Raw genomic sequence first — 25,123 nt, forward strand, 5'->3', positions numbered from 1 at the left:
CATAGGGAACTTTACTTTTTTTAGGACGATTGATCTTGGCGACAACAAATTTCATGGCACAATCCCCAAAGAAATCGTAAGGTTGTTTAGCCTACAACAACTTATTCTTACTAATAATTCATTTGGAGGCGAATTACCTGCCAATATGACTCGTTGATCGAACATCAAAGAAATAAATCTAATTAACAACCACCTAGGAGGTGAAATGCCTGTTGTGGTGAGCTCTCTACCTAGTCTCACACGACTAGGACTTGGCCAAAACAATTTCAGAGGATCGATACCAGCCTCAATCGGAAATCTCTCTGCGCTGTCTATGCTTTCTTTGGCGACCAACAAGCTAATTGGAAGCATTCCTTTCGAACTTGGACGACCTTTCAAATTACAATTTCTTCAGCTGTCTTTTAACAACTTGACTGGTATGGTTCCTACCCAGCTTTACAACATGTCATCACTCAGATTTGTTTCTCTAGCCGCGAACCAATTGCATGGAAGCCTTGCCCCAGATTTCGGTTTGGCTCTTCCAAAGCTACAAGAGGTTTATACTGGTTCTAACCATTTCCATGGGCCTATTCCCTCGTCGATAGGCAATGCTTCTAGACTTTTCAGAATCGATATTGCATTGAATTCAATTAACGGGCCGATACCAAAAAGTCTGGGAGACCTTAATAATCTTGAATTTTTCGCAGCACCTGAAAATCTACTTGAAACTAATAGCGGGAATGAATTGACTAATATTATCAATAAGCTTTCCAGCTGTTCCAATCTATGAGTGTTGAGTTTAGATACAAATAACTTTAGAGGTTTGTTGCCCCATTCCATTGCAAATCTCTCAAACTTTCTAAATCATTTGTATCTTCGAGATAACTATATATCTGGAAGCATACCTGTTGGGATTAGGAGCCTTATGAACTTACAGATTTTCTCAGTACGTGAGAACATGCTTAGCGGCAGTATTCCTGAATCTATTGGTAAACTCACCAAGTTGGAACAAATTTTCATGCAGAGAAATAACCTCTCTTAAAAAATCCCATCCTCCATTGGAAACCTTAGCCAGCTAAGCATCCTTGTCCATGCTGAAATAAGCTAGAGGAAAGGATACCTGATTCCTTGGGAAATTGCAACCGTCTTCTAGGACTTGATCTCTCGTTCAATAAACTCACCGGAACGATAACTGGACAAATCTTCTGGCGTTCATCTCTATCTATTGGTCTCTTCCTAGATGGTAATCAACTAACAGGACCGATGCCAACGCAAATCGGTAACTTGAGAAATCTCGGAAAGCTGGACTTATCAGAAAACAAATTATCAGGAGGAATTCCAGAAACTCTTGGCAGTTTCCAAGTGTTGAAATTCCTTTCGCTTGCGGGAAATCATTTTGAAAGTAATATTCCCAAATCCCTCAATCAACTGAAAGGTATTCAATTCATAGATCTGTCTCGCAATAACTTGTCCGGACAAATTCCCGAGTTTTTAGGAGAGTTGACTTCACTTCAAAGTCTCAACCTGTCATACAACACGTTCGAAGGTGAAGTTCCAAACGATGGATTGTTCAAGAATATTAGTGCCTTTTCAGTAGTAGGAAATAGCAAGCTGTGCGGAGGAGTTGAAGAACTACAACTTCCTGCATGTCTAGCAAAAGTATTCCAGAAAAAGAAAGGACCTCTCAACAATAAAGTCATAATACCTGTAATCACCATGTCATTTATTGTTATGATCCTACTCTGCATCGCAACTATTATTTTTCGAATCAGAAGGTCAAGAAGAGAAATTTCTTCGGCCTTACCTTTCCAAAGGGAGTACCCGAAACTCTCCTATGCAGAACTTCACCAAGCAACAAAAGGATTCTCTTTCGACAACTTGATAGGTGAGGGGAAATATGGTTCTGTTTTCAAAGGGATTCTCAACTCTACTGGGCAAACAATTGCTGTGAAGGTATTGAAACTTCAAGAACGTGGAGGGAATAGGAGTTTCCAAGCAGAATGTGAAGCGCTCAAGAACATTCGCCATCGCAACCTCGTCAAGATAATCACATCTTGCTCAAGCACCGATTTTAAGCGCAATGATTTCAAGGCTTTGGATTTCGAATTCATGGAAAATGGGAGCTTAGATAACTGGTTATACCCAGGAAGTCTTCATGAGCAACAGAGAACTGCGAGCTTGAACCTCATTCAACGTGTAAATATCGCCATTGATGTGGCCTCTGCATTGGATTATCTTCACTATCATTGTGAAGTAGCTATCATTCACCGCAACTTAAAGCCAAGCAATGTTCTTCTTGATGCTGATTTTTGTGCCCATGTGAGTGACTTTGGTCTTGCAAAGATTCTTGTACCAACCACATGTAGATCAAACAATCAACCGCAATCAAGTTCAATAGGCGTTGGAGGAACAATTGGATATGTTGCTCCAGGTAATTGTCTATAATTTATTGGTCTATCCATTTAAGTAATTAGTTTCCATGTTATTAGTCAATATTACGGAGAAAACTAAATACGTCTGTTTACGCATAAACCAAACCTCATAATGCAAAGAGTAATTTTCCTTTCTACCATGTTGTAAGACAATGCAATTTTAGCCTATGGAGAAAACTCTAACAAAACCTTTTTATGGGCCCTCGTTGTATTTCTTTATCTTGAAATGTTGGAGATATTCTTTCAACAAAAGAAGGTAACCACATAATTTCGGTTATTAGTGTCAATATCATGAATAACTTCCCATGTTTCTTTTGTATGGTTTCACTGCAGAATATGGTATGGGTGAAGAGATATCAACACAAGGTGATATGTATAGCTATGGAGTGTTACTACTGGAAATGTTCATGGGAAAAAGACCAACTGATTGCATCTTCAATGACAATCTTAGCCTCTCTGGTTACACAAAAATGTTTCTTCCGAACAAGTTATTAGAGATTGTTGATCCCCAGATCATGTTGGAAGAAGAAAAGCATCCAAGTAGGAACAGGCAAACTATCACACCAAACACTAATAAACTTGAAGTTTGCCTTGTTTCTGTCCTTCAAATTGGTGTTTCATGTTGAACTGCACTGCCCAATGAGAGAATGAATGCTAGAGACGTCCTTGCAGAACTGCACAAGATTAGAAATGTATTCCTCGGGGCGAGGAAACAAGGGTGGAAACATGGTAGTGTGAATGATGCTTAACTGAATCATGCTAGCAGCTAGCTTGTTTTGATGTTCTAGAAATGACTCTCTTATCTCTCTCCATCAGCCCCCACCTTGCTTTATTCTGCAACAAGCAAGCATGTAGGTGATAAAAGTGGTTTTGTGGTTTCTTTCGCTATATGCAATGCCTTCTCTTTCTATCAATAAAATGTTTTTGTCTTTGAAATGATTGTTTACTAAAATCATGTCTATAGTTTTCAAAAATACTCCTGAATTTTCACTCAAATGTTTCTTAAGCACCTAAACATAACAAAAAAAAAAGTTAAATACCTTGTCAAGAAACCGTCAATTAGACCTGCTGTCAAACTTAACATGATAGCTGAGCCTATGTTTTTGCTGGCCACTTGAGCAATTCAATTCTCTATTGCATGTTTCAGAAGTCTCAAATCCTTTTTGCCGATGGGTTTTACATTATTTAGATGGCTTGCAAATTAACATGCGAAGATCTTAAATTAGATGCCTCAGAAACTAAAATATGTTCTGTGAGCAGAATTTGGTTCTTTTATTTATTAAACACTGCATATGATTATGTCCATAGTTCAAGAGTCACGACTAAAGATTAAGTCTGTCCACATGACCAAATCGAGTTGTTTGGTCATATACTCTAGAGACCTCCTCAGCAATTCAGTGGTGGGTTTTCGGTTCCATCGCTCTATAATTCTTAGAAGACTAGAAGATAGATAATTTACTTGAAATTTGTTTGAGATTGTCATTTGCCACACTGGTCCAATTGAATGGACTCTCAGTAGAACTGTTCCTTTCTTGACTTGACCTTTGTTTTGATTGATTGACTGGATATTTGACTAACCAAACCAAACCAAACCAAACACATGCCTTTCGCCCCAATCAATTGGATCTGCTACATGAATTCATTTTCTTTTCATTGGGCTCTGTCAAAAGCATCGTGTTCCGTGATATTCAACAAAACTTAGATCTTTTGAACAACCTCCTCTAAAGTCGATTTTGGTCTATTTTCCCCCTTAATGTTGCACTTACCGTATCCGCACCACTCCTCCAAATTACCGTATCAGCGGATCTAATACCAACTATCAGTGTAATGTAATAGAAAATATATTAGTTCTCTGGAAACATTCAATAATAACTCAAAACTTCAATATTGTGAAGTGAAGCCAACGCCTAACAAGTAAGTCAAGTGGCGTGTTCAAAAGCAAATGAATTTGGATTTCTGCTTCTGGTCGATGATTTCATCGGTGCTACTCATTCATGGTTTGACTTGGGGTTCCCTTAGGATCCTCTGCTACTTAGTCGCGGACGGGATTTTTATATGCCGACACCTAGTGTTGGTTTTTTTTTAGCAGTGTGTCTTTGAGCCTATTAGCCTGGTGTGCTTTTCGCAGTAACTCATGTCTTAGGCTCCGTTTGTTTGGGTGTAAAATATTTTTCGGTAAAATATTTTACCTATTTTCCGGTGTTTGGTTGTGTAAAAAATGAGGAAAATCCATTAATTGGATGAAAATGACTTACTCTCAAATCTTCCGTAAATTATTTTCCAAAATAGACCTGCTGCCTTCTACTGTAGTTCTCACTGCTCAATTTCCTCGATCATGACCCACGTTCAATTCCAATATTTTCATATCTCTCCACCGTTTAAGTCCCCCTCTCTCTACACTATTTTGTCCCCTTTTTGGAGGTATTTTTCAAGTGCCAACCAAACACTGGAAAATAAAAGTTTGAAATTTGCTTTTTGAAAAAATATTTTACATACATCGAAACAAATGGAGCCTTAGATTTAGTAGTTTTGGTTCATTCCTTTCTTGTATATTGTGATGAAAAATCTTGGGCGCTGCTATTCGCAGCCCTCTATTTACTCCCGTAGCCCGTTAAAAATTTTCAATTATACTCGACAATTAGTTACCGAAATTGAGATATATTTTCAGCATCCAATTACCGAAATATAATATTTTTTTCAACAGATGTTTACCGAAAATGCATGTTCGGCAGTTGTTTACCGAAAGTTGAACATATTTTCGACATGTAGTTACCGAAATATAATCTTGTTTTCAATAGCAATTTACCGAAATGTTATTTATGATCACTACAAGAAAATTTGCATTAGGTGACGACTGAAAATCGTCACAAATTGCATGTTTTTCATCACAAATAATATAGGTGACGAAAACTAATTTGTCGACTAAAGGTTGTCGAGGATTCCTACCTGGTGACGAAATTTACTTTTCGTCACCTATATTGCCTTTTGATGACGAAATATTTTGTCACCAAAAAGTGAATAATTTGTGACGAAAATTTTTTCATCACTTATTGTGCTTTTTGACGACGAAATTTTTTGTCATCAATTATTTTTTTTGGCGACGAAAAAATTCGTCACCAATGGGTCTCAACAGTGACAAAAAATTTCGTCACTAATATAAGAAATCGGTGACGAAATTTTTCGTTGCAAAAGACGTTTTCATATGGAAAAAAAATCATTCTTTCTTGCTCCTACTGAGTTTCGAACCCAAGTCACTTAAGTTTTTCGCGCAAGCTCTGACCAACTGCACCACACACACTTTTCAGTAAATATTTGAAATATCTAATATATAACATATATGTTTAACATGAAAATATATTTCGAATGTAATGTTGAACCTTTAAACATTAAAATTAGCAATTTTGATAAACATGAAAGTTGTAGGCAATTGAGTTATTGTTCAAACCCAATTTGAATTATTTCAATCAGAATTTTTAGTAAAGAGTTATGTCCGAAATACATTTAGTGACAAAGCGCAATTCATAAATTTTGTCACGAAATGTACCCATTTGCCGACGAAATATATTTTTCGTCGCTGAAAGTGTTATAATGGTGACAAAATTATTTTTCGTCACTAAAGTTAAGCATTTGGTGACGAAAAAAATATTTCGTTACTAAATTGGTCTCATTTGGTGACGAAATATATATTTAGTCACCAAATGATTATCTTTGGCGGCGAAAAATAATTTTGTCACATTTATTAAGCTTTCGGTGACGAAAAATGTATTTCGTCGCCAAATGAGAACCTTTGGTGACAAAAATATTTTTTTCGTCGTTAAATAGGTATAATTGATGATGAAATTATTTTGTCACGGAAGTCGTCAAAACAGTGACGAATTTATTTTTTCGTCACCAAATATACTCATTTAGTGACGAAATTAAATTTCGTCGCCACTTTTTCGTCACCAATTTTCATTTTTCTTGTAGTGGATTTTCAACAACCATTTACCGAAATGTAGTGGATTACGGAAGAAAATAAAGGGCTGCGAATAGCGGCGCCCAAAATCTTTTGCCTTTGGGTGTTTGGTTCATTCCTTTCTTGACTTGACCCCTTGTGGTATTGGCTTGATATTTTCCGATACTGAGATTATTTACTCGATGTACAAGATCTGTATTCAGTGGGAGCCCGAATCACATGTAATTTTTTTTACACTAAACAAAAGATATAGTCTCTAATATAAATATTGTTATTTACTAGTTTTGAGAAGAAGACGAGAATGTATGCATATACATAAACACATTAAATTTTATAACCACGACCGAAAGGACTATTCCTTGTAATGTGTTTTCTATGGCTCATTTGTCTAGCTAGATGGCTTAGCTTTGTTTAGTTGTTTTCTATGTTGCAAGGCTTTGTCCCTAAAGTAAGGTCTTAGCCTAACTCACTTGTTTTGCTTCCTTGTATTGTTTCAGGGGTATGCTCCTGTTAGTTGTTCCTCCTTTTTGATGTCTAATATGATCTTTACTTACCCAAAAAAAAAAAATGAACAAGAGTAAAAATAGACATATTTGGCACAATTAGGAAATAAGTTATTCTTAAGGTGGATACACACTGGGTTGTTTCGCTCAAGTTCTGCCTGCCATGAGTCTACTTCAAGTATTTGTGCATCAATGGGTGTGTCGTGTGTATTTCGGAAAGAAGTGTTTTTAGCTTCTTTTCTAGACAATTACTAAGAGCATCTGTCATCTGTTTATATTAAAAAAGTTGCAACAATCAGACGAACCAAGAAAAAAGAGACCAATATTCTCAATTTCTGATAACAGGATAGACCAAAGCATACCTAGATGAGCAACCGGTTAGTTTTCTGTATTTGGAAAAAGATTAATGGTGATGAAGGTGTTGGAGAGAGAAAAAAGATGAGTTGTGTGTGGGTATTCTGGTTCGGATTATGGATAGAAAATAGCTATTATGGGTCCGAAAATAGCTATTATGGAGAGAAAATAGCTATTTTGAGTGAAAGCTGAGGAACTTTATTGTTCCAAGTCAGCTCACTACCGGTCAGTTTTGTTGTCTTGTCATTGGACTTAGCAAGGCAAGAGAAAGAGAGTAGAATACCTCTTTTTCACTATTCACACAACAAAAGATTCACTTACTACATTGAAGGCTCAAATGTACAATTCATATTCCTCGTAATCTTGAGCAAGATTATGTAAAAACTAGCAAATGTTTGTGCCTTTTGACACATCTGATTGCTCTACAGAATAGTTATAATCTCCATAAAGCGTCAGTTATTATTTTGAGATATTTTCTATTTGATCATATAAGATAACATTATTTTACATAGATATATAGTACCTAAAAAGTGAGTATAGAGAGGGATAAATTTATTAAAAGAATATTCTTTGTATCTTTTAAAAAAGAAATGATTTGATGGCTGTAAATTATGACATGAAATGATTTAATGGCTATAGAAGTTGCTTTTATTTATAGGGAAAATCTACAATACACATCCCTTAAAAAGTTGTACCATATGCACCTATTTTGTGGTTCATTCATAATATTTTAGCGTGTTTCGTAACTTTTATTCTAGAATTCATAACTTTTCAGCAGTACGATTCGTAACATTTTCATTATGATTCGTAACATTTTGGTGTATCTAGTAACCTTTAGACGATTCGTAACTTTTTAGCAATATGATTTGTAACATCTTCTCTATAATTCATAACAGTTTGAGGGATGCATATGATACACACTTAAATAAAGAATGTGTATTGTAGTCTTTCCCTTATTTATATGTCTAGACATTTTAAACAAAAACCGCTCTGTTTTATAATATAGATTCATTCATAATGTTTTACGATACTATCAAATTATCCATTTAAATATGATTTGTGGGAGACCTAACAGTCTTCTTTTACTAGTATATACATTTCTGGACTTCCACTTGACTTACAAGTCTTTATCATCATCAGACAAGAAAACAGGAGAAGAAGTTTTTGTCAAAAGAATTATTGTGCTATCTCGCTAATTTCCCCGCCCCATTCTTTACGGTACCAAAAAGTTTGCTCTTTGCATTTTCGCAGTTGAGAAATAACGCAGCGGGTTTTGATTTAATAATAGTTGTGGAAATTGCCATAATCTTGTCTTGTGCTATTATTTTCCACGTCCATGTTAGCAACTTAGCACACACGTCGTCGTGGAAAGTTTTACCAATTTCACGAATTTGCGTGAAGATATTTTTTTTTTTTTCTCTCTTCTTTTTTGGGGCAATACATCAACCCGTTCTTCATGATTTTGGAATCACATTCACACAGGTCCACATTTCGTCTAATGTCGTGACCAAATAGATTGTAGAGCGTTCATATGAAGTTTATTTCTACTCATACTAGCATATATTGTGAATGAATTGGGAAATAAAAAAATATACATGTCTGAGTTAAATATATCCGGTGTTGCTTTTTGAATATATGTACTGGAGAGGGGTAAGTTTTAGACACCTCTTCAGGTGTCCAAATTTTATCTGGCTTTCACATTACCAAAATACCCCTTGTAAATCTTAGAAATGCCCCCAAAACCAGAGAGAGAGAGATGTCGAGTCTGGTGAACTTTGGTCTCCAACGAACTTGACATTGCAATCTAAAAAATCGATTTTCGGCGATACTAAGCTCAGAAATCTAAGGAACCTCATAAGGCGATCCAAGAAACAGATATGTTGGACCGTTGATTCAATAAAATATTTGAGCAGTGGCATCTACCTTCTCCATTATGATCAGGGATGGATTAAAAGGGGGGCACGTGCCCCCGCATGAATGCGTGCCCTCACTCGAAATTAAAATATTTTTAAAATATATTTGTATAAATTAGCATAATTATGTAAGTGTGCCAATATATATGTCACGCCCTCGATTTTCAACATAAATAAATAATCCATTTGAATAAAAGATCCTTGCTTAACATAAATATTACCCAAAAGATTTCCCAATAGTTTAACTTTACAAACGAGTCCCCAAACTTAAGTAATTATAACTTTGGCACTACGGCCCAAATCAACTTAAATACAAGTACGAACCTATTTAAGATATTACATACTTTAAAATCAAGAGGAATTTAAGTGCAATAAGTTACAAACTCATCTTTGTCAAAAGAAAGCCAATACAAGATGTTTAAGTAACTAAAACGGAATTAGCTCCCAAAAGTCTTCATACCCAAGAATATGAATGCATACAGTCTATCGTCCAGCATTTTGTCCTGAAAGAAAGATTAGGTTGAACTACACTAACCCAGTAGGAAAATCTTTACCGATTCTATATGTAAACATAATGAAATGTGAAGATGAAATGAAGACAGGAAGTACGGCTTAATCAATAGATAACAACTGATTCAAAGGCTTTCCAACGTTCAATAAGATCATCCTAAGACATGCCCATAGCTCAATGTACCACCAAGTTCACACAAAGTTAAACAACTCAAGTAACCTCGACACAACTCACTATTGCCAATCACCTCCATCGGTATTTCCACCCCTTGCGTTACCGTATAACACCACGAGGATTACCGTGTTACCACCCCTTGCATCACGGTGATCCCTAACAACTCTGGTCACCGTATTACCACCCCTTGTGTTACGAGACCTTCTAAGTCTTCGTATTACCCTTGCGTTACAAGACTTCCTAATCCAACTTCCGACTCATATACCTACCTTCGTACTCAACAAGCAAGCTAAGACATTACACTAGCCACACGTTCACATGAAACGTCATACGATATGCCAACAAGGCCATAATCATGTCACAAACAACATCAAGTAATCGATTAACCAACATAACGTATTTTAACAAAGCTTTTATCACAACAATCTTTATTCGATCTTTACTAACGGAGTCCAATGAATCATGGTTAGCAACGATTAATCATAGAAGGTCAATTGAGCATGTGAGAAAGGTTAAAAGATGTTCAAAAGGGGCTTAGGGGCAATCAGGCCTCAATACGATTAACGAGGCAACAAAACAACACAAGCTGCCCAGAAAAGGGTGGGGTAATGATACCCCTAATGTGGGTATCAATACTCGGCTGCTGAATTTCCAGAAAAGAAAGGGGTATCAATACCCCTTATTTGGGTATCAATACCATGCAGATTCAAGGCGATTTTCTGCAGTTTTGACAGACTTTCGAAGCGCCAAAGGGCAACGATCCAAGCACGATCCACACACCAAATCAACATATATACACAGAGAAGAGGTAAAGAAGTCCCTACCTTGCAACAATGGCCGAGATTCAAACAATTTGGTCGAGCCCTAGCCTCCCCGAACTCCGAAATCGACGAGAGTTTCCCTCCAAGCTTGACCCATGAAATTTTGAGTTCGAGCACGCGATTGGAAGGCCGGAGGGAGGTTGATCCTTAAGGTTCTTGAGGTATTTGAGGAGTTTGAGTGAGAGGAGAAGAGAGAGAGAAGATCGGTGGAGAGAGAGAGATATATAGAGATATATAATCTCCTACACACACATCCACTCTATTTATACTCTTATATCTTTATATCACACTCACACTCCCTCAAGTCTCTACTCTTTCACTTCAACCCTCAATTCAAATAACCACTAAATAATTCATACTTTTCCCATTTAGTCATTGAATAAACATTTCACTAATAATAAAAAAAATTTCGGGTCTCTACATCCCATCCCCCTAAAGAAATTTCGCCCCGAAATTTTTGCAAAGCAACGAAGACACCTAATCAAGAATCCTAATCTCAAAGGCCGCACCTACTACGCAACTCTTTGTATCCACAACTTCCATGTCAACAATGCCAAAAAAACTCGGTAATACTGCACTAGGATAACTTTTTATCAAAACCATCACCAAGTTCCAACATTAACACATATCAGACCACAATGTCATAGAATTCGCACAATTTGTAATCATGTTTTAATCAATTTCGGTCTCACAACTAGTACCACTCATTTCACTTTCTACTGATCAATTTTGACTTCCCAGACCGTGTCCAAATACAGGGTAGAATTTCAGACGTTGCAACTCAACAGTCTCGCCATGTAAGACTTAATCAACAAGTTCTAATGATTTTCAACACTAACTCGAGACAAGCTCCCTTGAAATGACGAATGCTAACTCGACGTTAATGTGCCTGACACGGTGAAGCCTAAACTGAACGATGCTCAAAAGTTTCCAACTCACAATTTCCAAAGCATGAGCGTAATGTCATAAGTCATTAAGTAGTCTTGACGAATATCTAGCCTTGTTGAAGATTCAACGTTGAGTAGTTTAGAACTCCTCGTAACATGCTTAACTTGTGACAAAATTTTAGAAAAATTTGTACGGAAAAGTTTGTTTTTGAAAGACGTTAGCAACAATCACACAAAACACTTCACACGATTATTTCAAAGCAATGACAATTTTAATGACATAGTAAAAACAAAAATTAGCGACGGGGCTGACTCCACTATAATGCGACTGACTCCACAGTGGCACCATTTTCAATTCAAAAATTTTTTTTTAAAAATGGACTATTTAAAGAACCAATTTCCTGAAGCATTACCCCTTTCGAAAAAAAATCTTGAATTTCAAACATGTACATTCGTAACAAATCTTGAAATAAAAGTTCACTACCCCACATGTTTCACCATGCTCACTTGACATCCCAAGTAAGGATCTCAATTCAAGTTTGACACACGCCTACAACGTCCAAACTAGTCTAGCTTGTTCAATATCTTACAAATAATTTAGCTAAGTTGTCACTACTCCCACTAAGACCATAGTTAAGAAATTGAAAGGTAGTCAAAGTTATCATTAAACCATAAGCTAAAATAGAACAAAGAGTTGGGACAAGATGTTCCACTTATCACATAGCGCTACATCTGACTAAGAGGTTTGAGTCACCTATACGAACACCTTCAAACACACGTACGCCTTCCATCCTAGCATCAAATCTATCCTCTAACCAAATTTTTCCTTTTTATCGGGTTTCCCTTATAAGTCAAATACACCAGTACCATCATAAACCCTTCTCAATATGTATATCATATTACAATTACCAAACATGCATTCATACCAAATAGAAGTCCATACCAATATCATAACAATAGAGTAATTGAAAAGTTTACATGGAGGCAACAAAACTAGTATTGACATTTCAAGCGATCCTAGGTCCCAAACCCAGTTCAATGTTCACAGTTTCTCATCTGAATACTTCATTTTTCCCGATTCCTTTTATAAACCTCAAACATTCACATTCGACGTTAATAACATGGAACCAAGGTGTAAACGACGATCTCATTTCACAATTTGAGTCAAAAGACACATGTTCACCGACCATTGCATTTCCACCCCTTGCATTGCAGTAAACATTACCCATCTGTTGGGCCTCTGCATTACCACCCCTTGCATTGCAGTAATCCTCACACTCCAATTCTTAACTACAGACTCTCAAATCACACTAGTCTAGCAGCTTCACCATTTGACATTTTCTCAAATCAATACATAACAAAGCACGCCAACAAAACTAATTCATGGAGCAAACACACGTAAATAATCTAATCGTTACAATTTCAATAAGGATACAAAATTCCACATATTTCACATAGGGAATCAACCTTTGTTTCATATCTCTTTTTACCACCTAACGGATCCCCGTCATGATATCACCGCGGGCTAATGTCTAACTTGCCAATACCTGTAAAGACCTTTAGATATATAGCACCCATCAACACTTATCAACTATAAGTTCTTGCCAAGTAATTTTACCAAATTATATTCATCGTACTACACATGTCAAATAAGCGCTCTACTACCCTATGTCACGTCACGACATCAATTAACTTATACATCACGTCAACAATTCACTTGTCGAGTTATCGTCAAGAGTATAATCCATTTCATCCGTTGTTATCCATTTCCTATTCCAACTGCTTCATTAGATATCCAAATCTTCATTTCATAACATAATCCTCCTTTATGCCATACATGATTTTTTTTTTATATAATACGGTTATCCCCATTTCTGACTTTAATCTAACCATCGGCCATTTCACATTACCTATTTCCAATAACATTTTTTTTTTGTCATAATGGCATACCATTGCCTCTCCAAGCATCAAGAATACATATACCAATTTGTATGGGTAATAATAACTCTAATGCTTCATAGGTGTCATCTTCTAAATCTCTACGATAATGGCTTGACACATTCTGGTATTTTGAACCTAGTTCATATATTCTAGTTGACCCCAAATCCTATACCCTTAGTCAAGGTTACTTACCGCAATAATCACTATAACTCAACCCCCATGGAGAACTCTATCTTCTATTGCAATAGGAAACCTTCCCCTTATACTTCTCTAAATTACGAACTCACACTATAGATGACAACCCTCCACTAATTAAACCCTCTTGTCTTTCTACAAGACATAAAGAAAAGCAATCTCTCATCTTTCAAGCACATATTAGCTATGGATAACATACGACCATTTCACATTCCTCTACCTGAATCATAAAGTGTCCATAGTCATTACACATCATTTTCACATAAATAAATAAGTTATCCAACACTACAACTTGACCTCACTTAGTCTAATAACTTAAAGAGAGGAGATACATTTGGTGATCTTAAAACTGCACAAAGAGTTCAACCGTCAACGATACTACAGTCCTAATTGCTTATATGTATATATAAAAATATAACTAACAAGTAAGACTTAAGGTGCACCTAGCCACTTGTAACAACCAGCTAGACTTAACTACAAGTCTCCTCACATTTCGTCTTACAAACTCTAGTACACTCATTGACCTTACAAGATTCACAACTTGGGCCCAGATCACTTGTTATATCACTATAATGACTCACCTTATGCCTATGTCTATATTCATCAGCGTGCAGCACCTAGGGGTGCCAGTTCACTTCTCAAGTAAGTAAGATCATATAAACATATATATACTTCACATAGCAAGAAACACATAAGCATGTAAGGATTAGGCAAACGAGCACACAAGCACATCACTTACCAAAGACAAGCGTCAGTCAAACATTCAACATGACATACGATAGAGACCAAGTCCTCTCCCTCAAGGTTCAAGACTAGAGATGTACAAGGGTTCTTCACTATCACAAAGTAATTTACTCCACTATTTTCCCAATTTCGTAAAGATAAACAGACAAGGTATCCTAAAAGCTTCTCTTGTTTTCTCACAATCCACCAATCAATCCACTAATTTTGATTTAGATCCTAGTAAGCACTCAGCCCCTCCAACACTAACATTCCCTTCAAAATCAAATACCTACTTAAGCAAAATCTTCAGAGCAACTGATCTAAAAGAAAAGTAGTTGGATTCCTTTAACTCAAGGACATAACACTTTACACCCTGTCATGATATGATATCAAACTTCACAACGTCACTACCGACAACTCCTTTCCCCAACTCATTTGCAAACCGAATAGTTTTTATTTATTTATTTATTTTTCTAAGACACGATAACACATCTCTTAAAAAGAAAAAAATATAAAGACACATTCACAATGAACTCACTAGATAGCATGAAGTCATTAAGCATGCATACTCGATATAATGTTACTCTTTGTTCTTTTGCAACTCGAATTTACATATCAAGGTATTCCCGTATACGAAAGCATGAAATCAACGAGCAAATACCTTCTTCTTTTTTTACTACGACATAGCATGATCTATCAGGATTTAGTTTCATAGAAAATAAATAAATAAATAAATCTTTCCATTGTTTATCATGTTTAAGGAGCATCTCTTCTAGAAGTTCAATCATGAAGTCACGATGGCCAGTCGCACTTCAGGTTGAATATTCGGAATTAGATTATCAAAATCTTAGGAAAATGGGTTTCCCACATTTCATATACATCCACCTTTTGTAATCAAAACATCTTTTAACATAAACATATTAGACACACTATAGATTCAAACTCCATCACTCAAGCTAACACAAACAGGCACCAAGTGTACTTAGCATAAAACAAAGATAAACACACAGAATATTCACAAGAACTTAACAACCACAAAGTCTAATCACCTCACATCAATCACATTAAGACCTAACTTTCAACAAATACACATATTCGCAGAACCAGTAATTTCATGCTCTCACAGGAGTTAAAAGAAAGGGGTAACCAAAGCACCTACAAGGTCAAGCCTCCAACTCCTAACACGGGTTGACAACAACGCGTCCTCCTATTCAAATTTAAATGCAATGTCACTTACTATACTGAATGTCGATCACATAAGCACAAATGATCTATACAGAAAGTTGTGATATTTTGAACCCATGACACTAAACGTCTCCCCACAGTTTCAAAGTATTCAAACCTAGATACTTTGATACCAATTTGTCACGCCCTCGATTTTCAACATAAACAAATAATCCATTTGGATAAAAGATCCTTGCTTAACATAAATATTACCCAAAAGATTTCCCAATAGTTTAACTTTACAAACGAGTCCCCAAACTTAAGTAACTACAATTTTGGCACTACGGCCCAAATCAACTTAAATACAAGTACGAACCTGTTTAAGATATTACATACTTTATAATCAAGAGGAATTTAAGTACAATAAGTTACAAACTCATCTTTGTCAAAAGAAAGCCAATACAAGATGTTTAAGTAACTAAAACGGAATTAGCTCCCAAAAGTCTTCATACCCAAGCACATGAATGCATACAATCTTTCGTCTAGCATTTTGTCCGGAAAGAAAGATTAGGTTGAGCTACACTAACCCAGTAGGAAAATCTTTACCGATTCTATATGTAAACATGATGAAATGTGAAGATGAAATGAAGACAGGAAGTACGGCTTAATCAATAGATAACAACTAATTCAAAGGCTTTCCAACGTTCAATAAGATCATCCTAACGCATGCCCATAGCTCAATGTACCACCAAGTTCACACAAAGTTAAACAACTCAAGTAACCTCGACATAACTCACTATTGCCAATCGCCTCCATCGGTATTTCCACCTCTTGCGTTACCGTATAACACCACGAGGATTACCGTGTTACCACCCTTTGCGTCACGGTGATCCCTAACAACTCTGGTCACCGTATTACCACCCCTTGCGTTACGAGACTTCCTAATCCAACTTCCGACTCACATACCTACCTTCGTACTCAACAAGCAAGCTAAGACATTACACTAGCCACACGTTCACATGAAACGCCATACGATATGCCAACAAGGCCATAACCATGTCACAAACATCATCAAGTAATCGATTGACCAACATAACGTATTTTAACAAAGCTTTTATCACAACAATCTTTATTCGATCTTTACTAACGGAGTCCAATGAATCATGGTTAGCAACGATTAATCATAGAAGGTCAATTGAGCATGTGAGAAATGTAGAGACCCAGAAAATCTTAATTATTGAAATGTTTATTAAATGTTTAATTGAGAAATTGTGGTTTAATTGGTGGCTAATTAGATAAGGGATTGAAATGAAAGAATTGAGAGTTGAGGGAGTATAGGTGTGATAAGAAAATATAAGGGTATATAAGGTGTGTATATGAGGTGAAGGGGATCATTTTCCACCTCCCAACTCTCTCTCATCCGTTCTCTCTCTCTCTCTCTCTCTCTCTCTCTCTCTCTCTCTCTCTCTCTCTCTCTCTCTCTCTCTCTCTCTCTCTCTCTCTCATTCAAAACTCCACCCAATCACTTAAGAACTTCAAGAATCAACCTCCCTCCGATCTTGCATTCACGTTCTTAAGCTCGGAAATCCTTGGGTCAAGCTTGGAGAAGGGTTTTCTTTGATTTCGAAGTTCAAAAAGGCTAGGGCTTGCTCAAATCTCGTAGATCTTGGTGTTCTTCGCGAGTTAGGGACTTCTTTACCTCTTTTATGTGTTTATATGTTGATATGATGTGAGAATCGAGCCTTGATCGTCTCCCTTCGTTCGTTTCGAAAGCTGTCGAAATCTGCAGAGATCGCCCGAAAATCGCGTAGGAATCGATCCCCCATTTCATTTCTGGTCCAGCAAGCCCAGGGATCGATCCCTAGTGATGGGGGGATCGATCCCTCCCCTCCCTGGAATTTTCTGCTCGTCTTTCGGGTTTCAGCACAACTTCAAACGGCCATAACTTTCTTGTTCGATGTCGGATTCATGCAAATTTTATATCGATTCGAAGGTATTGAAGTTAGCTTTTCATTTCCACCAAAATCATCTAAAGACTCTAAGTACACAAAAAGTTATGACTGTTAGAGTGGGAGTATGTCAGTCTCCCAACATCCATTGGCTACCCCTACGATTCTTGTTTTTTCATCATGACTTCCTACGATTAATGGATGTTATTTTTGACTCTTTGGCCTTCTTTTAGTAAGGAATCAATAATATTTTACTTGGTTAAAATGTCAAGAAGATGCAACTTGCGAATGAATGATTGCTTGTGAACGTTTGTGGCATATTTGTGATATTGTTGGCATGTCGTGACATGTTTCATGAACGAATAAGGTTCTGAGAAAGTATTAACTTGTATGTTGAGTGAGAAAATAGTTGTTTGAGTTGGTGGTCGATTTAGGAAGTCTCGTAACGCAAAGGGTGGTAATACGAAGACTGAGATGGTCTCGTAACGCAAGGGGTGGTAATACGGAGATCCTAAATGTTGGTGCACACCATAACGCTAGGGGTGGTAATACGGTGACTCTTGTAGTGCTATACGGTAACGCAAGGGGTGAAAATACCGATGGTGGAGATTAGTGATAGAGAGTTGTGTCGAACCGTGGAGTTGCTCGAGTCTTATGAACAATGTGGTTGATTGGTGATAGTGGCAAGTCTTAAAATGGCTGTTATGGATGATTGGCATCCCTTTGAAATGATTCCTATCTATCGATTGAGTTATACCTTTATGTCTTCATCTATCTGCACTCGTCTTCATGTTTGCACATAGAATTGGTAAAGAAATTCCTACTGGGCTTGTAGCTCAACCTAATCTTTCTTTTCAGGTTCAAATGCTGGTTAATAGCACACATGTATTGTTTGCTTGGAAGTAAAGGACCTTTTTGGAAGCTATTTGTATTGAGTTACTTAATCATCTTTGTAATTGACATTCTTTTGATAAAGATGGATTTGTAACTATTCATTCAAGTATTTCCTTTTGACTAAACTGTTTGTAACTTAACAACTTGTTCGTACTTGTTTTAAGTTTATTTGGGCCGGAGTGCCAATGTTGTATTTTCCTTAAATTTGGGGATTTGTTTGTAAAATTAAACATGTGGGGACTCTTTTGGGATATTATTAATGATATGCGAGGACCTTTTATTAAAAGCGAAATATTTATTTATGTTGAAAATTCAGGGTGTGACAAGAAAGGTTAAAAGATGTTCAAAAGGGGCTTAGGGGCAATCGGAGCTCAATACGATCAACGAGGCAACAAAACAACACAAGCTGTCCAGAAAAGGGAGGGGTATTGATACCCCTAATGTGGGTATCAATACCCGGCTGCTGAATTTCCAGAAAAGAAAGGGGTATCAATACCCCTTATTTGGGTATCAATACCACGTAGATTCAAGACGATTTTCTGCAGTTTTAACAGACTTTCGAAGTACCAAAGGGGAATGATACAAGCACGATCCACACCCCAAATCAAATGATTTGGTCGAGCCCTAGCCTTCCCGAACTCCGAAATCGACGAGAGTTTCCCTCCAAGCTTGACCCACGAAATTTTGAGCTCGAGCACGCGATTGGAAGGCCAGAGGGAGGTTGATCCTTAAGGTTCTTGAGGTATTTGAGGAGTTTTTGAGTGAGAGGAGAAGAGAGAGAGAAGATCCGTGGAGAGAGAGAGAGAGAGAGAGAGAGAGAGAACGGATGAGAGAGAGATATATATGGAGATATATAATCTCCTACATACACACCCATTCTATTTATACTCTCACATCTTTATATCACACTCACACTCCCTCAAGTCTCTACTCTTTCACTTCAACCCTCAATTCAAATAACCACTAAATAATTCCTACTTTTCCCATTTAGTCATTGAATAAACATTATGCACATTATGCATGACCCGCAATTCTGGTAAATTTATTTTTCTCCAAGTACATGGAACTTTCAAATACATGGAACTTTCATTCATGGAATTTATATGTACGTGAATTTATTTGTCTCCAAGTACATGGAACTTTCAAATTTGTGCACATTATGCATGACCCGCAATTCTGGTAAATTGAAGGAAAAACTTCATTCACACCCCTGTGCGGGAGTCCTACACCCCCTGTACAGATGTACTCCCTATCTTTATTTATCGACGCAAAAATTTGTGCATGCCTATTATACAAGTCCGTATCCCTCTATGCGCTGTAAAGAATGATTTCACTGCCAGTGTATATAATTTACTCTCTCTGAATTAATGTAGTAACTTTCTGCAATCATATTTTTCATTATGGATTCTACGAGATGAATAGTTCAAATCATAGATGTGGGCCCGCAACAAAAACAAAAAATAAAAGTATGGAGGGATGAGGAATGTAAATGAGCTGATCTCCGGAGAGCTAGAAGCAGCCTCTATATAACTTGGCTTTCAGTTAGGAGTACGAAGCTCATCACCACCTTTCCCCTTTCATATCCTTTTCTCCTTTAGCACCAAATTAAAATAATGTTTCTAAGACCAGGAATTGCAATGTCCGTCCTCTGTTTTATTTTAACAATTTTCACCTTGGCCATGAGCAGCACCACTGCTCTCCCCATGTCAAATGAGACAGACCGTCAAGCTTTGCTTGCTATCAAGGATTTGGTGCAAGGCGATGCTTCTCCGGTATTTCGCTCCTGGAATCATTCCATCCACTTCTGCAAGTGGGAAGGAGTTACATGCGGTCGTAAGCATCAACGCGTGACCATTCTAGACTTATCATCCCGAGGGTTGGTGGGTTCTCTATCCCCTCAAGCAGGGAACCTTACCTTCCTCAGGACAATTGATCTCGGCAACAACAACTTCCATGGAACCATCCCGAATGAAATTGGAAGGTTGTTTCGACTTCAACGTGTTATTCTTTGGAGTAATTCCTTTGAAGGCAAGCTACCTACCAATATCACTGGTTGGTCGAACATTGAAGAAATAAACCTATTTAATAACAGACTAGGAGGCGAAATGCCTGTCGCAGTGAGCTCTCTGTCTAGTCTCACACGACTGGGTCTTGGTCGAAATAATTTCAGAGGATCGGTACCAGCCTCGTTTGGAAATCTTTCTGAGCTGTCTGCGCTCTCTTTGTTGGAGAACAAGCTAATCGGAAGCATTCCTTTCGAACTTGGACGACTTTTCAAATTACGTTTTCTTCGGCTATCTTCGAACAACTTGACTGGTATGGTTCCTACCCAACTTTACAACATCTCGTCACTCAGAGTTGTTGGTCTAACCGCGAACCAATTGCATGGAAGCCTCGCCCCAGATTTCGATTTTGCTCTTCCAAATCTACAAGAATTTTTTATCGGGGGTAACCATTTCTTTGGGCCTATTCCTTCATCGATAGGCAATTCTTCTAGACTTTTGGGATTCGAAATTACATACAATGCAATTAACGGGCCCACACCAAAAAGTCTAGGAAACCTTAATGATCTTGAAATATTTGGGGCATCTGCCAATTCACTTGGAACTAATAGCGGGAATGAATTGCATAACATTATTAATACGTTGTCCAACTGTTCCAATCTACGAGAGTTGGGTTTAGGTGCAAATAACTTTATTGGTTTGTTGCCCCATTCCATCGCAAATCTCTCAAAATTTTTGATTGATTTGGATCTTCGAGAAAACTATATATCTGGAAACATACCTATTGGGATTGAAAACCTTCTGAACTTACAGCTTTTCTCGGTAGGTGATAACATGTTTAGCGGCAGTATTCCTGAATCCATTGGTAAACTCTCCAAGTTGGAAGAAATTTACATGAACACAAATAAGCTCTCAGGACAAATCCCATCCTCCATTGGAAACCTCAGCCAGCTAAGCATCCTTGCCCTCTATGACAATAAGCTAGAGGAAAGGATACCTGATTCCTTGGGAAATTGTAAACGTCTTCTAGCAATTGATCTCGATTCTAATAAACTCACCGGAATGATACCTGCCCCAATCTTCGAACTTTCATCCCTATCTATTGGTCTCTTCCTAGATCGTAATCAGTTAACAGGACCGATACCAAAGCAAATCGGTAACTTGAGAAATCTTGGAATGTTGAACTTATCAGAAAATAAATTATCAGGAGGAATCCCAGAAACTCTTAGCAATTTCCAAGTGCTGGAATTCCTTTCTCTCGCAGGAAATCATTTTGAAGGTACTATTCCCGAATCCCTCAATCAACTGAAAGGTATTCAATTCCTAGATCTGTCTAGCAATAACTTGTCCGGACAAATTCCCAAGTTCTTAGGAGAGTTGAATTTACTTCAAAGTCTCAACCTCTCATACAATATGTTCGAAGGTGGAGTTCCAATTGACGGATTGTTCAAGAATATTAGTGCTTTTTCAGTTGTCGGAAATAGCAAGTTATGCGGAGGGGTTGAAGAACTGCGACTTCCAGCATGTCCAACAGAAGTATTGCAAAAAAGGAATGGACTGCTCAAGAATAAAGTGATAATACCGGTAATCACTATGTCCTTTATTGTTGTCATCCTTTCCTGTGTCGCAACAATAATTTTTCGAATCAGAAGGTCAAGACGAGAAATTTCTATGGCCTTACCTTTCCAAAGGGAGTACCCGAAACTCTCTTATGCAGAACTTCACCAAGCAACAAATGGATTCTCTTCTGACAACTTGATAGGTGAGGGAAAATATGGTTCTGTTTTCAAAGGGATTCTTGACTCTACTGGACAAACAATCGCTGTGAAGGTATTGAAACTTCAAGAACGTGGAGGGAATAGGAGTTTCCAAGCAGAATGTGAAGCACTCAAGAACATTCGCCATCGCAATCTCGTCAAGATAGTCACATCTTGCTCAAGCATCGATTTTAAGCGCAATGATTTCAAGGCTTTAGTTTTCGAGTTCATGGAAAACAGGAGCTTAGATAACTGGTTATACCCAGAATGTCTTCATGAGCAACAGGGAACTGTGAGCTTGAACCTCATTCAACGTTTAAACATTGCCATTGACGTTGGGTCTGCATTGGATTATCTTCACTATAATTGCGAAGTAGCTATCATTCACCGCGACTTAAAGCCAAGCAACGTTCTTCTTGATGCTGATTTTTGTGCCCATGTGAGTGACTTTGGTCTTGCAAAGATTCTTTTACCAACCGCATGTAGATCAAACAATCAACAACAATCAAGTTCAACTGGCATTGGAGGAACAATTGGATATGTTGCTCCAGGTAATTGTCTATAATTTATTGCTCTATCCATTTAATTAATTAGTTTCATTGTTATCAGTCAATATTGTGGTGAAAACTAACTACATAAGTCAACGTATAAATCAAACCTCTTAATGCAAAAGATAATTTCCCGTCACTGTTTCTTGAAATGTTGGATAAATTCTTTTAACAAAAGAAGGTAACCACAGAATTTCAGTTAATGGTATCAATATCATGAATAACTTCTCTTGTACTGTTTCGCTGCAGAATATGGTATGGGCGAAGAGATATCAACACAAGGTGATATGTATAGCTATGGAGTGTTACTACTAGAAATATTCATTGGAAAAAGTCCAACTGATTGCATGTTCCATGACACTCTTAGCCTCTCTGGTTACAAAAAAAGGTTTCTTCCAGACAAGGTATTAGAGATTGTCGATCCGCAGATCATATTGGAAGAAGAAAGGCAACCAAGTAGGACTAGGCAAACTATCACACCAAGCACTAATAAACTTGAAGTTTGCCTTGTCTCAGTCCTTCAAATTGGTGTTTCATGTTGTGCTGCCCTGCCCAATGAGAGAATGAATGCTAGAGACGTCCTTGCAGAATTGCACAAGATTAGAAATGTATTTCTCGGGGCAAGGGAACAAAGGAGGCAACATGGTTAGGCCGAATGATTCTTAACTGTATCATGGTTGTAGGTTGTTTTCATGTCCTAGAAATAACTATCTTTCTTATATATATATATATATATATAGAGTCCCCTTCTCCTAAGGACCACCTTAATTTAATAAAATTAGGACCTTCCTTTCCCGATCGAATTTCGATGATCCGAGCCGCTCAATGTGTTCAGAGTGTGATTTTAAGGGTACACGCAAGAAATCAGCAAAAAAAAAGATCGGGAAGAGCTTCATCCGAGCAGTTTTTGTTTATTTTTTATCAAACGGTTCAAATTAAAACTGCTCAGGTAAAGACCTTCCCGGTCTTTTTTTTTGCCAATTCCTCGCGGATACCCTTAAAATCACGTTCTGAACACATTGAGCGGCTTGGATCATCAAAATTCAAACGGGAAATGAGAGAAATAGAGAGGTCCTTATTTTAACTAAAATAAGGACCACCTTATTTGAAAATGACTATATATATATATATATATCTCTGCATCAGCCCCTCCTTGCTTACTCTTCTGTATCAAACAAGCTATGTATGTGATGAAAGTGGTTTCATGGTATTGCCACTAACATTCTAATCCTTTTTCACTGTATGCAATGCTTTCTCTAATTTGTACCAATAAAATGTGTTTGTTTTTTAAATGATTGTTAACATTCTAATTTGTACCAATAAAATGCGAGGGAACAAGGGGGGAAACATGGTAGTGTGAATGATGCTTAACTGAATCATGCTAGCAGCTAGCTTGTTTTGATGTTTTTTGAATATAAAAATAAAAAATAAAAATAAATAACTCTCTTATCTATCTCCATCAGCCCCCACCTTGCTTTATTCTGCAACAAGCAAGCATGCAGGTGATAAAAGTGGTTTTGTGGTTTCTCTAACTGTGTGCAATGCCCTCTCTTTCTATCAATAAAATGTTTGTCTTTGAAATGATTGTTAACTAAAATCATGTCTATACCTTCTCCTGATGTTGGAAATTTTAGGGCATCCAACTACGATCATGTAATTGTGTATAATTTATTCTCCTTTCATCAAATTAAAGTTTCAATGTTTAAATCAATAATACACTGTTTCACTCGAAGGGAAAAAGGGGTACATGACAGGGATTAGATCTATTGTTTCTTTTTTTCAGTAAACCTTAGATCTATTGTTTCGCCAATGTGACCCGTGTGCCGAATAGCCACAATGGAATCCGTCCTCCTTTATGCTGCTAAGAATGATTCTAAATTATCTGTTATTAGAGCGAAAGTTTTCACTCAAATGTTTCTTAAGCACCTGAACATAACAAAATTTTATTTAAATACCTTGTCAAGAAACCGTCAATTAGACCTGCTGTCAAACTTAACAGGATAGCTGAGCAGAAGTTTTTGCTGGCCACTTGAGCAATTCAATTCTCTATTGCTATCAGTTCTACGTACTGGTACACCACACCAGTTTGCACGTTTCAGAAGTCTCAAATCCTTTTTGCCAATGGGTGATTAGTTAGATGACTTGCAAATTAACACGCAAAAATATTAAATTAGATGCCTCAGAAACTAAAATATGTTCTGTGAGCCGAATTTGGTTCATTTATTTATTAATGTCCATAGTTCACGAGTCACGACTAAAGATTAAGTCTGTCCACACGACCAAATCGAGTTGTTTGGTCATATACTCTAGAGACCTCCTCAGCAATTCAGTGGTGGGTTTTCGGTTCCATCGCTCTATAATTCTAAGAAGACTAGAAGATAGATAATTTGCTTGGAATTTGTTTGAGATTGTCATTTGCC

At 37.2% G+C, this 25,123-nt stretch overlaps 2 protein-coding genes across 2 annotated transcripts; both read left to right on the forward strand.

The window, feature by feature from the left end:
* The first annotated feature begins 205 nt into the window (after window positions 1–205).
* LOC131332715 (probable LRR receptor-like serine/threonine-protein kinase At3g47570) lies at window positions 206–3,160 on the forward strand. Its single transcript, XM_058367011.1, has 5 exons — window positions 206–755; window positions 861–968; window positions 1,088–2,410; window positions 2,745–2,961; window positions 3,070–3,160. Exons 1-5 carry the CDS (start codon window positions 206–208, stop codon window positions 3,158–3,160), a joined length of 2,289 nt encoding a protein of 762 aa, XP_058222994.1.
* A 16,641-nt stretch (window positions 3,161–19,801) lies between these two features.
* LOC131333798 (probable LRR receptor-like serine/threonine-protein kinase At3g47570) lies at window positions 19,802–23,421 on the forward strand. The gene is made up of 2 exons (XM_058368557.1): window positions 19,802–22,706; window positions 22,953–23,421. The coding sequence occupies exons 1-2, from the start codon at window positions 20,009–20,011 to the stop codon at window positions 23,351–23,353; spliced, it is 3,099 nt and encodes a 1,032-aa protein (XP_058224540.1). The 5' UTR covers window positions 19,802–20,008; the 3' UTR covers window positions 23,354–23,421.
* The last annotated feature ends 1,702 nt before the right edge of the window (window positions 23,422–25,123 follow it).

Source organism: Rhododendron vialii, chromosome 7a, assembly GCF_030253575.1.
Source record: "Rhododendron vialii isolate Sample 1 chromosome 7a, ASM3025357v1".
Lineage (NCBI taxonomy): Eukaryota > Viridiplantae > Streptophyta > Magnoliopsida > Ericales > Ericaceae > Rhododendron > Rhododendron vialii.